Raw genomic sequence first — 13,593 nt, forward strand, 5'->3', positions numbered from 1 at the left:
ATGACCCTCCTCCAGACTCCAGTTAGATTTTTGTGCCCGGCCGAGAAGGGTGCAATCTAGGTGGCTCTCCTAAAGAGCTGCTTAGAAAAAGTTTAGCTTAGGTTTTTTATTTTACAGTGAGTCCTGCTGGCAACAGGATCACTGCAACGAGGGACTGAGGGGAGAAGAAGTGAACTCACCTGCGTGCAGGATGGATTGGCTTCTTGGCTACTGGACATCAGCTCCAGAGGGACGATCACAGGTACAGCCTGGATGGTCACCGGAGCCGCGCCGCCGGCCCCCTTGCAGATGCTGAAGTCAGAAGAGGTCCAGAATCGGCGGCTGAAGACTCCTGCAGTCTTCTAAAGGTAGCGCACAGCACTGCAGCTGTGCGCCATTTTCCTCTCAGCACACTTCACACGCAGTCACTGAGGGTGCAGGGCGCTGGGGGGGGGGCGCCCTGGGAGGCAAATGTAACCTATATAAAGGCTAAAAATACCTCACATATAGCCCCCAGAGGCTATATGGAGATATTTAACCCCTGCCTGGATTCACTAAATAGCGGGAGACGAGCCCGCCGGAAAAGGGGCGGGGCCTATCTCCTCAGCACACGGCGCCATTTCCTCTCACAGCTCCGCTGGTCAGGACGGCTCCCAGGTCTCTCCCCTGCACTGCACTACAGAAACAGGGTAAAACAGAGAGGGGGGGCAAATTTATGGCGATATTTTGATATATATAAAGCAGCTATAAGGGAGCACTTATTATAAGGCTATCCCTGTTATATATAGCGCTTTTGGTGTGTGCTGGCAAACTCTCCCTCTGTCTCCCCAAAGGGCTAGTGGGTCCTGTCTTCGTTAGGAGCATTCCCTGTGTGTCTGCTGTGTGTCGGTACGTGTGTGTCGACATGTATGAGGACGATATTGGTGTGGAGGCGGAGCAATTGCCAAATATGAGGATGTCACCCCCTAGGGAGTCGACACCAGAATGGATGCCTTTATTTATGGAACTACGGGATAGTGTCAACACGCTAAAGCAGTCGTTTGACGACATGAGACGGCCGGACAATCAATTAGTGCCTGTCCAGGCGACTCAAACACCGTCAGGGGCTGTGAAACGCCCTTTGCCTCAGTCGGTCGACACAGACCCAGACGCAGGCACTGACTCCAGTGGTGACGGTGACGAATCAACCGTATTTTCCAGTAGGGCCACACGTTATATGATTTTGGCAATGAAGGAGGCGTTACATTTAGCTGATACTACAGGTACCACTAAACAGGGTATTATGTGGGGTGTGAAAAAACTACCTATAGTTTTTCCTGAGTCAGAAGAATTAAATGACGTGTGTAATGAAGCGTGGGTTGCCCCTGATAAAAAGCTGATAATTTCAAAGAAATTATTGGCATTATACCCTTTCCCGCCAGAGGTTAGGGAGCGCTGGGAAACACCTCCTAGGGTGGACAAGGCGCTAACACGCTTATCTAAACAAGTGGCGTTACCCTCTCCTGAGACGGCCGCACTTAAAGATCCATCAGATAGGAGGATGGAAAATATCCAAAAAAGTATATACACACATGCAGGTGTTATACTACGACCAGCTATAGCGACTGCCTGGATGGGCAGTGCTGGGGTAGTTTGGTCAGAGTCCCTGATTGAAAATATTGATACCCTGGACAGGGACAATATTTTACTGTCGTTAGAACAAATAAAGGATGCATTTCTTGATATGCGTGATGCACAGAGGGATATCTGCACACTGGCATCACGGGTAAGTGCTATGTCCATTTCGGCCAGAAGAGCTTTATGGACGCGACAGTGGACAGGCGATGCGGATTCAAAACGACATATGGAAGTTTTGCCGTATAAAGGGGAGGAGTTATTTGGAGTCGGTCTATCAGATTTGGTGGCCACGGCTACAGCCGGGAAATCCACCTTTCTACCTCAAGTCACTCCCCAACAGAAAAAGGCACCGACTTTTCAACCGCAGCCCTTTCGTTCCTTTAAAAATAAGAGAGCAAAGGGCTATTCATATCTGCCACGAGGCAGAGGTCGAGGGAAGAGACAGCAACAGGCAGCTCCTTCCCAGGAACAGAAGCCTTCCCCGGCTTCTACAAAAGCCTCAGCATGACGCTGGGGCTTCTCAAGCGGACTCGGGGACGGTGGGTGGTCGTCTCAAAAATTACAGCGCGCAGTGGGCTCACTCGCAGGTAGATCCCTGGATCCTGCAGATAATATCTCAGGGGTACAGGTTGGAATTAGAGACAGATCCACCTCGCCGTTTCCTGAAGTCTGCTTTACCAACGTCCCCCTCCGAAAGGGAGACGGTTTTGGAAGCCATTCACAAGCTGTACTCTCAGCAGGTGATAGTCAAGGTACCTCTTCTACAACAAGGGAAGGGGTATTATTCCACTCTTTTTGTGGTACCGAAGCCGGATGGCTCGGTAAGGCCTATTCTAAATCTGAAGTCCTTGAACCTGTACATAAAGAAGTTCAAGTTCAAGATGGAGTCACTCAGAGCAGTGATAGCGAACCTGGAAGAGGGGGACTTTATGGTATCCTTGGACATCAAGGATGCGTATCTCCACGTTCCAATTTACCCCTCACACCAGGGGTACCTCAGGTTCGTTGTACAAAACTGTCACTATCAGTTTCAGACGCTGCCGTTCGGATTGTCCACGGCACCTCGGGTCTTTACAAAGGTAATGGCCGAGATGATGATTCTTCTTCGAAGAAAAGGCATATTAATTATCCCATACTTGGACGATCTCCTAATAAGGGCAAGGTCCAGAGAACAACTAGAGATGGGATTAGCACTGTCGCAAGAAGTGCTAAAACAGCACGGGTGGATTCTGAATATTCCAAAATCCCAGTTAATGCCGACAACTCGTCTGCTGTTCCTAGGGATGATTCTGGACACGGTTCAGAAAAAGGTTTTTCTCCCAGAGGAAAAAGCCAAGGAGTTATCCGAGCTTGTCAGGAACCTCCTAAAACCAGGAAAGGTGTCTGTACATCAATGCACAAGAGTCCTGGGAAAAATGGTGGCTTCTTACGAAGCAATTCCATTCGGCAGATTCCACGCAAGAATTTTCCAAAGGGATCTGTTGGACAAATGGTCAGGGTCGCATCTTCAGATGCACCTGCGGATAACCCTGTCTCCAAGGACAAGGGTGTCTCTTCTGTGGTGGTTGCAGAGTGCTCATCTATTGGAGGGCCGCAGATTCGGCATACAGGATTGGATCCTGGTGACCACGGACGCCAGCCTGAGAGGCTGGGGAGCAGTCACACAAGGAAGAAACTTCCAGGGAGTATGGACGAGCCTGGAAACGTCTCTTCACATAAACATTCTGGAACTAAGAGCAATATACAATGCTCTAAGCCAGGCAGAACCTCTGCTTCAGGGAAAACCGGTGTTGATCCAGTGGGACAACATCACGGCAGTCGCCCATGTGAACAGACAGGGCGGCACAAGAAGCAGGAGTGCAATGGCAGAAGCTGCAAGGATTCTTCGCTGGGCAGAGAATCATGTGATAGCACTGTCAGCAGTGTTCATCCCGGGAGTGGACAACTGGGAAGCAGACTTCCTCAGCAGACACGATCTTCACCCGGGAGAATGGGGACTTCATCCAGAAGTCTTCCACTTGCTGGTAACCCGTTGGGAAAGACCAATGGTGGACATGATGGCGTCTCGCCTCAACAAAAAACTGGACAGGTATTGCGCCAGGTCAAGAGATCCGCAGGCAATAGCTGTGGACGCGCTGGTAACGCCTTGGGTGTACCAGTCGGTGTATGTGTTTCCTCCTCTGCCTCTCATACCAAAAGTATTGAGAATTATACGGCAAAGAGGCGTAAGGACGATACTAGTGGTTCCGGATTGGCCAAGAAGGACTTGGTACCCGGAACTTCAAGAGATGATCACGGAAGATCCGTGGCCTCTACCTCTAAGGAGGGACTTGCTTCAGCAGGGTCCCTGTCTGTTTCAAGACTTACCGCGGCTGCGTTTGACGGCATGGCGGTTGAACGCCGGATCCTAAAGGAAAAAGGCATGCCGGAAGAAGTCATTCCTACTTTGATTAAAGCAAGGAAGGAAGTAACCGTGCAACATTATCACCGAATTTGGCGAAAATATGTTGCGTGGTGCGAAGATCGGAGTGCTCCGACGGAGGAATTTCAACTGGGTCGATTCCTACATTTCCTGCAATCAGGATTGTCTATGGGTCTCAAATTGGGATCTATTAAGGTTCAAATTTCGGCCCTGTCGATTTTCTTTCAAAAAGAATTGGCTTCAGTCCCTGAAGTCCAGACCTTTGTTAAGGGAGTGCTACATATACAGCCTCCTGTGGTGCCTCCAGTGGCACCGTGGGATCTCAATGTGGTTTTGGACTTTCTAAAATCTCATTGGTTTGAACCACTAAAGAAGGTGGATTTGAAATATCTCACATGGAAAGTGACCATGCTTCTAGCCCTGGCTTCGGCCAGGAGAGTGTCAGAACTGGCAGCTTTATCTTACAAAAGCCCATATCTGATTTTCCATTCGGACAGGGCAGAACTGCGGACTCGTCCGCATTTTCTCCCTAAGGTGGTGTCAGCATTTCATCTGAACCAGCCTATTGTAGTGCCTGCGGCTACAAGTGACTTGGAGGACTCCAAGTTACTGGACGTTGTCAGAGCATTAAAAATATATATTGCAAGGACAGCTGGAGTCAGAAAATCTGACTCGTTGTTTATATTGTATGCACCCAACAAGATGGGTGCTCCTGCGTCTAAGCAGACGATTGCTCGTTGGATCTGTAGCACAATCCAACTTGCACATTCTGTGGCAGGCCTGCCACAGCCTAAATCTGTAAAGGCCCACTCCACAAGGAAGGTGGGCTCATCTTGGGCGGCTGCCCGAGGGGTCTCGGCATTACAACTTTGCCGAGCAGCTACGTGGTCAGGGGAGAACACGTTTGTAAAATTTTACAAATTTGATACTCTGGCTAAGGAGGACCTGGAGTTCTCTCATTCGGTGCTGCAGAGTCATCCGCACTCTCCCGCCCGTTTGGGAGCTTTGGTATAATCCCCATGGTCCTTTCAGGAACCCCAGCATCCACTAGGACGATAGAGAAAATAAGATTTTACTTACCGATAAATCTATTTCTCGGAGTCCGTAGTGGATGCTGGGCGCCCATCCCAAGTGCGGATTATCTGCAATAATTGTACATAGTTATTGTTAACTAATTCGGGTTATTGTTGAAGGAAGCCATCTTTCAGAGGCTCCGCTGTTATCATACTGTTAACTGGGTTTAGATCACAAGTTGTACGGTGTGATTGGTGTGGCTGGTATGAGTCTTACCCGGGATTCAAAATCCTCCCTTATTGTGTACGCTCGTCCGGGCACAGTACCTAACTGGAGTCTGGAGGAGGGTCATAGGGGGAGGAGCCAGTGCACACCACCTGATCTGGAAAAGCTTTACTTTTTGTGCCCTGTCTCCTGCGGAGCCGCTATTCCCCATGGTCCTTTCAGGAACCCCAGCATCCACTACGGACTCCGAGAAATAGATTTATCGGTAAGTAAAATCTTATTATCCTGCACCCTCCTCTATCACTGCACTAATCTCTTATCCCGCACCCTCCTCTGTCACTGCACTAATCTCTTATCCCGCACCCTCCTCTGTCACTGCACTAATATCTTATCCCGCACCCTCCTCTGTCACTGCGCTAATCTCTTATCCCCGCACCCTCCTCTGTCACTGTGCTAATCTCTTATCCCGCACCCTCCTCTGTCACTGCACTAATCTCTTATCCCGCACCCTCCTCTGTCACTGCACTAATCTCTTATCCCGCACCCTCCTCTGTCACTGCGCTAATCTCTTATCCCCGCACCCTCCTCTGTCACTGCGCTAATCTCTTATCCCGCACCCTCCTCTGTCACTGCGCTAATCTCTTATCCTGCACCCTCCTCTATCACTGCACTAATCTCTTATCCCGCACCTTTCTCTGTCACTGCACTAATCTCTTATCCTGCACTCTCCTCTGTCACTGCGCTAATCTCTTATCCCGCACCCTCCTCTGTCACTGCGCTAATCTCTTATCCTGCACCCTCCTCTGTCACTGCGCTAATCTCTTATCCCGCACCCTCCTCTGTCACTGCACTAATCTCTTATCCCGCACCCTCCTCTGTCACTGCACTAATCTCTTATCCCGCACCCTCCTCTGTCACTGCACTAATCTCTTATCCCGCACCCTCCTCTGTCACTGCGCTAATCTCTTATCCCGCACCCTCCTCTGTCACTGCGCTAATCTCTTATCCCACACCCTCCTCTGTCACTGCGCTAATCTCTTATCCCGCACCCTCCTCTGTCACTGCACTAATTTCTTATCCCGCACCCTCCTCTGTCACTGCACTAATCTCTTATCCCGCACCCTCCTCTGTCACTGCGCTAATCTCTTATCCCGCACCCTCCTCTGTCACTGTGCTAATCTCTTATCCCGCACCCTCCTCTGTCACTGCGCTAATCTCTTATCCCGCACCATCTTCTCTCACTGCGCTAATCTCTTATCCCGCACCCTCCTCTGTCACTGCGCTAATCTCTTATCCCGCACCCTCCTCTGTCACTGCGCTAATCTCTTATCCCGCACCCTCCTCTGTCACTGCGCTAATCTCTTATCCCGCACCCTCCTCTGTCACTGCGCTAATCTCTTATCCCGCACCCTCCTCTGTCACTGCGCTAATCTCTTATCCCACACCCTCCTCTGTCACTGCGCTAATCTCTTATCCTGCACTCTCCTCTGTCACTGCACTAATCTCTTATCCCCGCAAGACAAAAATGCTGATTATTAAAAATTATAATTTTCTATGTAACCCTTTTTCAGTATGATTTTATTACTAAATCTGCACTTTTGTTAATATAAATCATACGTAGTCGGGTTTATGTAGCTCTTACATAATTTGATGATTAAAAAAATAAAAATAAATGTACACACGTCATTTGATAATCCAAATATATACAATGTACTCAGTCACTGTGTGTCTCCTACAGATGGAGCCAGTGACAGGAATACCCCAGAGAGATGTCCCCGTCCTATTTATTCCCAGGATCATACAGCGGAGAGTCACAGTGTCCCACAGGTAGGTGGAACTGATAATCCAATCATATGCGCTATATGATATATAGAGAAGCTTCATGGATTTTATACAGTACATACAGTGTAAATCACAGTATCACACACAGAAGGATCAGGAATTTATCGTGTCCCCAAATACCACAGTGACCTTTCACTATGTGATGTGTAGAGAAGGCGTGTGCACCTTACACACGTGTCCTGGCTCATCCTGCAAACGAGACGCAGTAAAACTGGCTCATTCGCCGCGAATAGTGTATACGCGATTATTTGCGGGCATATATGTACACACCCGCTTCCATAGGATTGCCTGGCGCGCACGCACACTGCGACTAGTCACGGCAAGCTGCATGACATTATTGAAGTGCTTTTTTTTTATGATTATGGGCTCTATAGGGGGAACACTTGACTGATTTTAAAGTAGAAGAAATAAAAGAGGAAGAGGAGACTTATGTGACTGATATGAAGGCAGAAGATACAGAGGGAGAAGAAGAGACGTATGTGACTGATATAAAGGCAGAAGATACAGAGGGAGAAGAAAAGACGTATGTGACTGATATAAAGGCAGAAGATATAGAGGGAGAAGAAGAGACGTATGTGACTGATATGAAGGCAGAAGATATAGAGGGAGAAGAAGAGACGTATGTGACTGATATAAAGGCAGAAGATATAGAGGGAGAAGAAGAGACATATGTGAGGGATGATCAGCAGTGTAAGGAGGAGGAAATCCCTACAGATATCATCAGCACAGGTGAGTAATAATCACTAAGGGATCAATCCAATTAGGGTTGAGTTAGGACCTGCGAGCTGTTCTCGCTGCTAATTACATTTACAATCCAATTCCAAACTCGAATTGCTTTTCTTGATGAAATTAGCGTTTTATTTGTGCGCACCCCCTGAGTAAGTTCAAAGGCAGGGAACATATTTATCATTATATAAGATCGTCAGGACACTCTGCAGAACCTCTGGTGCACCATTCCTAATGAATAATCATGCACTTGGATGGGGTTTAAATAGCATTATTTGATCAATAAAGACAGGTCAACAATAATGGGTTAAATGACGTGGGACAGGTAGTTGGAGGTGTAAATGATGTGGCACAAGTAGGTGGAGGTGTAAGTGATGTGGTACAAGTAGGTGGAGGTGTAAGTGATGTGGTACAAGTAGGTGGAGGTGTAAATGATGTGGTACAAGTAGGTGGAGGTGTAAATGATGTGGTAAAGGTACGTGTAGGTGTAAGTGATGTGGGACAGGTAGGTGGAGGTGTAAATGATGTAGGACAGGTAGGTGGAGGTGTAAATGATGTTCTACAGGTAGGTGGAGGTGTAAATGACATGGGACAGGTAGTTGGAGGGGTAAATGATGTGGTACAGGTAGTTGGAGGTGTAAGTGATGTGGGACAGGTAGGTGGAGGTGTAAATTATGTGGTACAGGTAGGTGGAGGTGTAAATTATGTGGTACAGGTGTAAATGATGTAGTACAGGTAGGTGGAGGTGCAAATGATGTGGTACAGGTAGGTGGAGGTGCAAATGATGTGGTTACAGGTAGGTGGAGGTGTAAATGATGTGGTACAGGTAGGTGGAGGTGTAAATGATGTATTACAGGTAGGTGGAGGTGTAAATGATGTGGTACAGGTAGGTGGAGGTGTAAATGATGTGGTACAGGTAGGTGGAGGTGTAAATGATGTTGTACAGGTAGGTGGAGGTGTAAATTATGTGGTACAGGTAGGTGGAGGTATAAATTATGTGGTACAGGTAGGTGGAGGTGTAAGTGATGTGGTACAGGTAGGTGGAGGTGTAAGTGATGTGGTACAGGTAGGTGGAGGTGTAAGTGATGTGGGACAGGTAGGTGGAGGTGTAAATGATGTTCTACAGGTAGGTGGAGGTGTAAATGATGTTCTACAGGTAGGTGGAGGTGTAAATGACATGGGACAGGAAGTTGGAGGGGTAAATGATATGGGACAGGTAGTTGGAGGGCTAAATGATGTGGGACAGGGGGACAGGTAGGTGGAGGTGTAAGTGATGTGGGACAGGTAAGTGGAGGTGTAAATGATGTGGGACAGGTAGGTGGAGGTGTAAGTGATGTGGGACAGGTAGGTGGAGGTGTAAATGATGTGGTACAGGTAGTTGGAGGTGTAAGTGATGTGGGACAGGTAGGTGGAGGTGTAAATGATGTACAGGTTATTGGAGGTGTAAATGATGTGGGACAGGTAGGTGGTGGTGTAAGTGATGTGGGACAGGTAGTTGGAGGTGTAAATAATGTACAGGTAGGTGGTGGTGTAAATGATGTGGGACAGGTAGGTGGAGGTGTAAGTGATGTGGGACAGGTAAGTGGAGGTGTAAGTGATGTGGGACAGGTAAGTGGAGGTGTAAATGATGTGGGGCAGGTAGGTGGAGGTGTAAGTGATGTGTGACAGGTAGTTGGAGGTGTAAATGATGTACAGGTTATTGGAGGTGTAAATGATGTGGGACAGGTAGGTGGTGGTGTAAATGATGTGGGACAGGTAGGTGGAGGTGTAAGTGATGTGAGACAGGTAGTTAGAGGTGTAAATGATGTGGGGCAGGTAGGTGGAGATGTAAATGATTGGGAGTGGCTGTAGTAACGGTCTCATGAATATATCAACCAGTTTCTTTTCCACTTCCTCTCTTATCTCTAAGAAAGATAAAAAGAAAGTAGAGGTGGTAATAATAATTTTGATCACTGCCTCCATGGTTCCCAGTATCCTGGAGATGCCTCAGGATGAACCATAGCCTCAGCCTTGCACACCTGTTTTAGGTCCTTTGTGGGACCTCGTGCTAGTTCACGTTTCTGAATCGGACACTGCAGTGCCCGTGTGTCCATCTTTTGCCGGTATTGCTTCTGTGACTATATGCCAATGCTGCTACAAGTCCTTGCCTGGTGTACAGCCGCACGTCTGAATGGGCAAGTATGGCCACTACTGTAAATAATGATGTGCCTGAGTTTGCTACTACTTCAGTAACACGCCTATAAGATGGACCATCTCCGTGCATCCGCTTGCACACCTCCCTGTCACCGCCCAGAAACCCCAATACATTTCTGATTCAGGGTCCATAGGAATCCACAGGGATTACGCTGGGGTGAACCAGCAGGAGCTGGTTCACCTGTGTAATAGTGGGCTGCTTGCTTTCTTTGATTTAATATTTTATTTTCTACTGACCAAGCAGCACTAGGTAGTCTTCTGGACGCCAGCGGTGCTGCTCCATCCCCCTGCTGGTGCCCAACTCCAGACACAGTGAGGTACTTTAGGCAGGGTGCCGGGACACCTAGCTAGCAGGGTTCCACGTTGATGCCCCGGGCTGCGACATGGGGGGACAGGTAAGACGGGCTCCCACTTGCGGAACACGCGCTTGAAAGCAGTCCTGCCTCCAGTCTTGATCCTCTGGTTTTTCGGAGTTCCAGCTGAATTAGATCTTGGATGCCTTGCTTCTCTCAAGGTGCAGGTCTCTGCTCTGTCAGTCTGGTTCCAGTGACGAATTACTCTATTGCCTGATATGCGTACCTTCTTTCATGGGGTACTGCGTATTCAGCCTCCCTTGTCTCTCCAGTGGCTCCATGGGATTTGTCTAGTTCTCCCTGCATTACAGATGTCACCGCTTGAACCACTAGATTCTGTTGACCTCAAATGGTTAACGGCAAAGACACTTACACTTTGTGCTGAGGCTATAGCCAATAGGAAATTCGATTTGGGAGCGCTTTTCTGTCGCTCCCCATTTTTGATCTTTCATCATGACATAGCAGTCCTTTTGGACTAGGCAGGGTTATCTCCCCAAGGTGGTAGCTTGCTTCCATCTTGATGAAGAAATTGTAGTTCCGGCCTTCCAATCACCTAACCTTTTAGTCTGTGAGGACTCCTTGGATTTGATCCTACATGGCCCATACTAGTTCCATCAGGAAAACGGATTCCCTCTTTGTCCTATATGAATTCCATAAACGGGGCTGACCAGCTAACAGACAGACTCTAGCCAGATGGCTTTGCATGACTATCTCACAGACTTACATGCAAGTTGACCTTCCTGTGCCGTATACGATCTCTGCTCATTCTACTCGCTCTGTGGGACGTTTGTGGGCAGCCCGTTGTGGTTCATCTGCTGAACAACTATACAAGCAGTAGCGGATCTTGCCACGGGCAAGCAGGACTTTTGCCCGGGGCGCAGGGCGCCATCCGGAGGGCGCAGGGCGCCGCACCAGGGCAAGATCCGCTGCTGCTGTGCCCCCCGCTGGCCGTTGCCCCCCGCTGCTGCTGGCCGCTGTGAAGGGAAACTTGACGCTACGCGTCTAGTTTCCCTTCGTGGAGAGGTCCTTTACTGTGCGGTGCGCGATGACGTCAGCGCGCACCACACAGCAAAGGTCCTCTCGATGAAGGGAACTAGACGCTACGCGTCTAGTTTCCCTTCGTGGAGAGGACCTTTGCTGTGCGGTGCGCGATGACGTCATCGCGCACCGCACATTTCAGAGCGCTACAGTAGTCTGTACAGGGGGCGTAAATGACCACGCCCCCTGTACAAAGCCATGCCCCCTATTGCCGCCCGGGGCGCACAGCACCCCAGAGCCGGCCCTGTATACAAGGCAGCCACGTGGTCCTCTGTCTACTCATTTCATAGGTTCTATGCATTTGATGCGTTTGCCTCTCAAGATGCTTCTTTTGGACGCAGAATTCTCTCATTTTAGGAGCGTTCCAACCCTAAATCAACTGCTTTAGGACATCCCCAGTGTAATCCCTTTGAATTCCTATGGACCCTGAAGCAGAAAATAAGAGTTATGGTAAAACCTACATTTATTAACTCTTTTTCTTAGAGGTCCATAGGTTCCACAGGGCGCCCACCCTGACGCACCTAGCTTCTATGGGTTACTTCTCTTTGGTCACTGGTTCCCGTCTCAGTTGTATGAGAGTGCGTTTCCTGTTTGTACCATTTAACAAACCGGAAACAAACAGGAAATTTAACACTATTTCATCACTCCATGGCACTTATAGTTTGTTTTATATATATGTAACACCTTCACATAATTTTCTCTTACTCCTCACATTATTCACACATGCAGCAACAGCTGCTCTTACCTCTTTAACCCTATTTCTCTGACGTCCTAGTGGATGCTGGGAACTCCGTAAGGACCATGGGGAATAGCGGCTCCGCAGGAGACTGGGCACAAAAGTAAAAGCTTTGGGACTACCTGGTGTGCACTGGCTCCTCCCCCTATGACCCTCCTCCAAGCCTCAGTTAGATTTTTGTGCCCGAACGAGAAGGGTGCATACTAGGTGGCTCTCCTGAGCTGCTTAGAGTAAAAGTTTAAATTAGGTTTTTTATTTTCAGTGAGTCCTGCTGGCAACAGGCTCACTGCACCGAGGGACTAAGGGGAGAAGAAGCGAACTCACCTGCGTGCAGAGTGGATTGGGCTTCTTAGGCTACTGGACATTAGCTCCAGAGGGACGATCACAGGCCCAGCCATGGATGGGTCCCAGAGCCGCGCCACCGGCCCCCTTACAGAGCCAGAAGACAGAAGAGGTCCGGAAAATCGGCGGCAGAAGACGTCCTGTCTTCAATAAGGTAGCGCACAGCACCGCAGCTGTGCGCCATTGCTCTCAGCACACTTCACACTCCGGTCACTGAGGGTGCAGGGCGCTGGGGGGGGGCGCCCTGAGACGCAATAAAAACACCTTAGATGGCTAAAAATACATCACATATAGCTCCTGGGCTATATGGATGCATTTAACCCCTGCCAGTTTTTCCTTAAAAAAGCGGGAGAAAGGCCGCCGAGAAGGGGGCGGAGCCTATCTCCTCAGCACACAAGCGCCATTTTCCCTCACAGCTCCGTTGGAGGGAAGCTCCCTGGCTCTCCCCTGCAGTCCTGCACTACAGAAACAGGGTAAAACAAGAGAGGGGGGGCACTAATTTGGCAGATTAATAAATACAGCAGCTATATAAGGGAAAAACACTTATATAAGGTTATCCCTGTATATATATATATATATAGCGCTCTGGTGTGTGCTGGCAAACTCTCCCTCTGTCTCCCCAAAGGGCTAGTGGGGTCCTGTCCTCTATCAGAGCATTCCCTGTGTGTGTGCTGTGTGTCGGTACGTTGTGTCGACATGTATGAGGAGGAAAATGGTATGGAGGCGGAGCAATTGCCTGTAATAGTGATGTCACCCCCTAGGGAGTCGACACCTGACTGGATGGTCTTATGGAAGGAATTACGTGATAGCGTCAGCACTTTACAAAAGACTGTTGACGACATGAGACAGCCGGAAAAACAGTTAATACCTGTCCAGGCGTCTCAAACACCGTCAGGGGCTCTAAATCGCCCGTTACCTCAGATGGTCGACACAGACCCAGACACGGACACTGACTCCAGTGTCGACGGTGAGGAAACAAACGTATTTTCCAGTAGGGCCACACGTTACATGATCACGGCAATGAAGGAGGTTTTGAACATTTCTGATACTACAAGTACCACAAAAAAGGGTATTATGTGGGGTGTGAAAAAACTACCCGTAGTTTT

The 13,593-nt window shown here is 48.8% G+C and overlaps 2 protein-coding genes across 4 annotated transcripts in view; both read left to right on the plus strand.

The window, feature by feature from the left end:
- Positions 1-13,593, plus strand: part of LOC134983156 (gastrula zinc finger protein XlCGF26.1-like) — a 319,758-nt gene that overhangs the window by 163,428 nt on the left and 142,737 nt on the right. The gene's annotated exons all lie outside the window — the stretch shown is intronic.
- The window catches only part of LOC134983154 (oocyte zinc finger protein XlCOF6-like), a 69,766-nt gene that overhangs the window by 36,789 nt on the left and 19,384 nt on the right, over positions 1-13,593 (plus strand). For all 3 annotated transcript variants that reach the window (XM_063948901.1, XM_063948899.1, XM_063948900.1), the window contains 2 exons: positions 6,996-7,084; positions 7,474-7,828. In XM_063948901.1, the coding sequence (XP_063804971.1) occupies positions 6,996-7,084; positions 7,474-7,828 (444 nt within the window). The remainder of the gene's footprint in view (positions 1-6,995; positions 7,085-7,473; positions 7,829-13,593) is intronic.

Source organism: Pseudophryne corroboree (genome assembly GCF_028390025.1).
Source record: "Pseudophryne corroboree isolate aPseCor3 chromosome 3 unlocalized genomic scaffold, aPseCor3.hap2 SUPER_3_unloc_1, whole genome shotgun sequence".
Taxonomy (NCBI): domain Eukaryota; kingdom Metazoa; phylum Chordata; class Amphibia; order Anura; family Myobatrachidae; genus Pseudophryne; species Pseudophryne corroboree.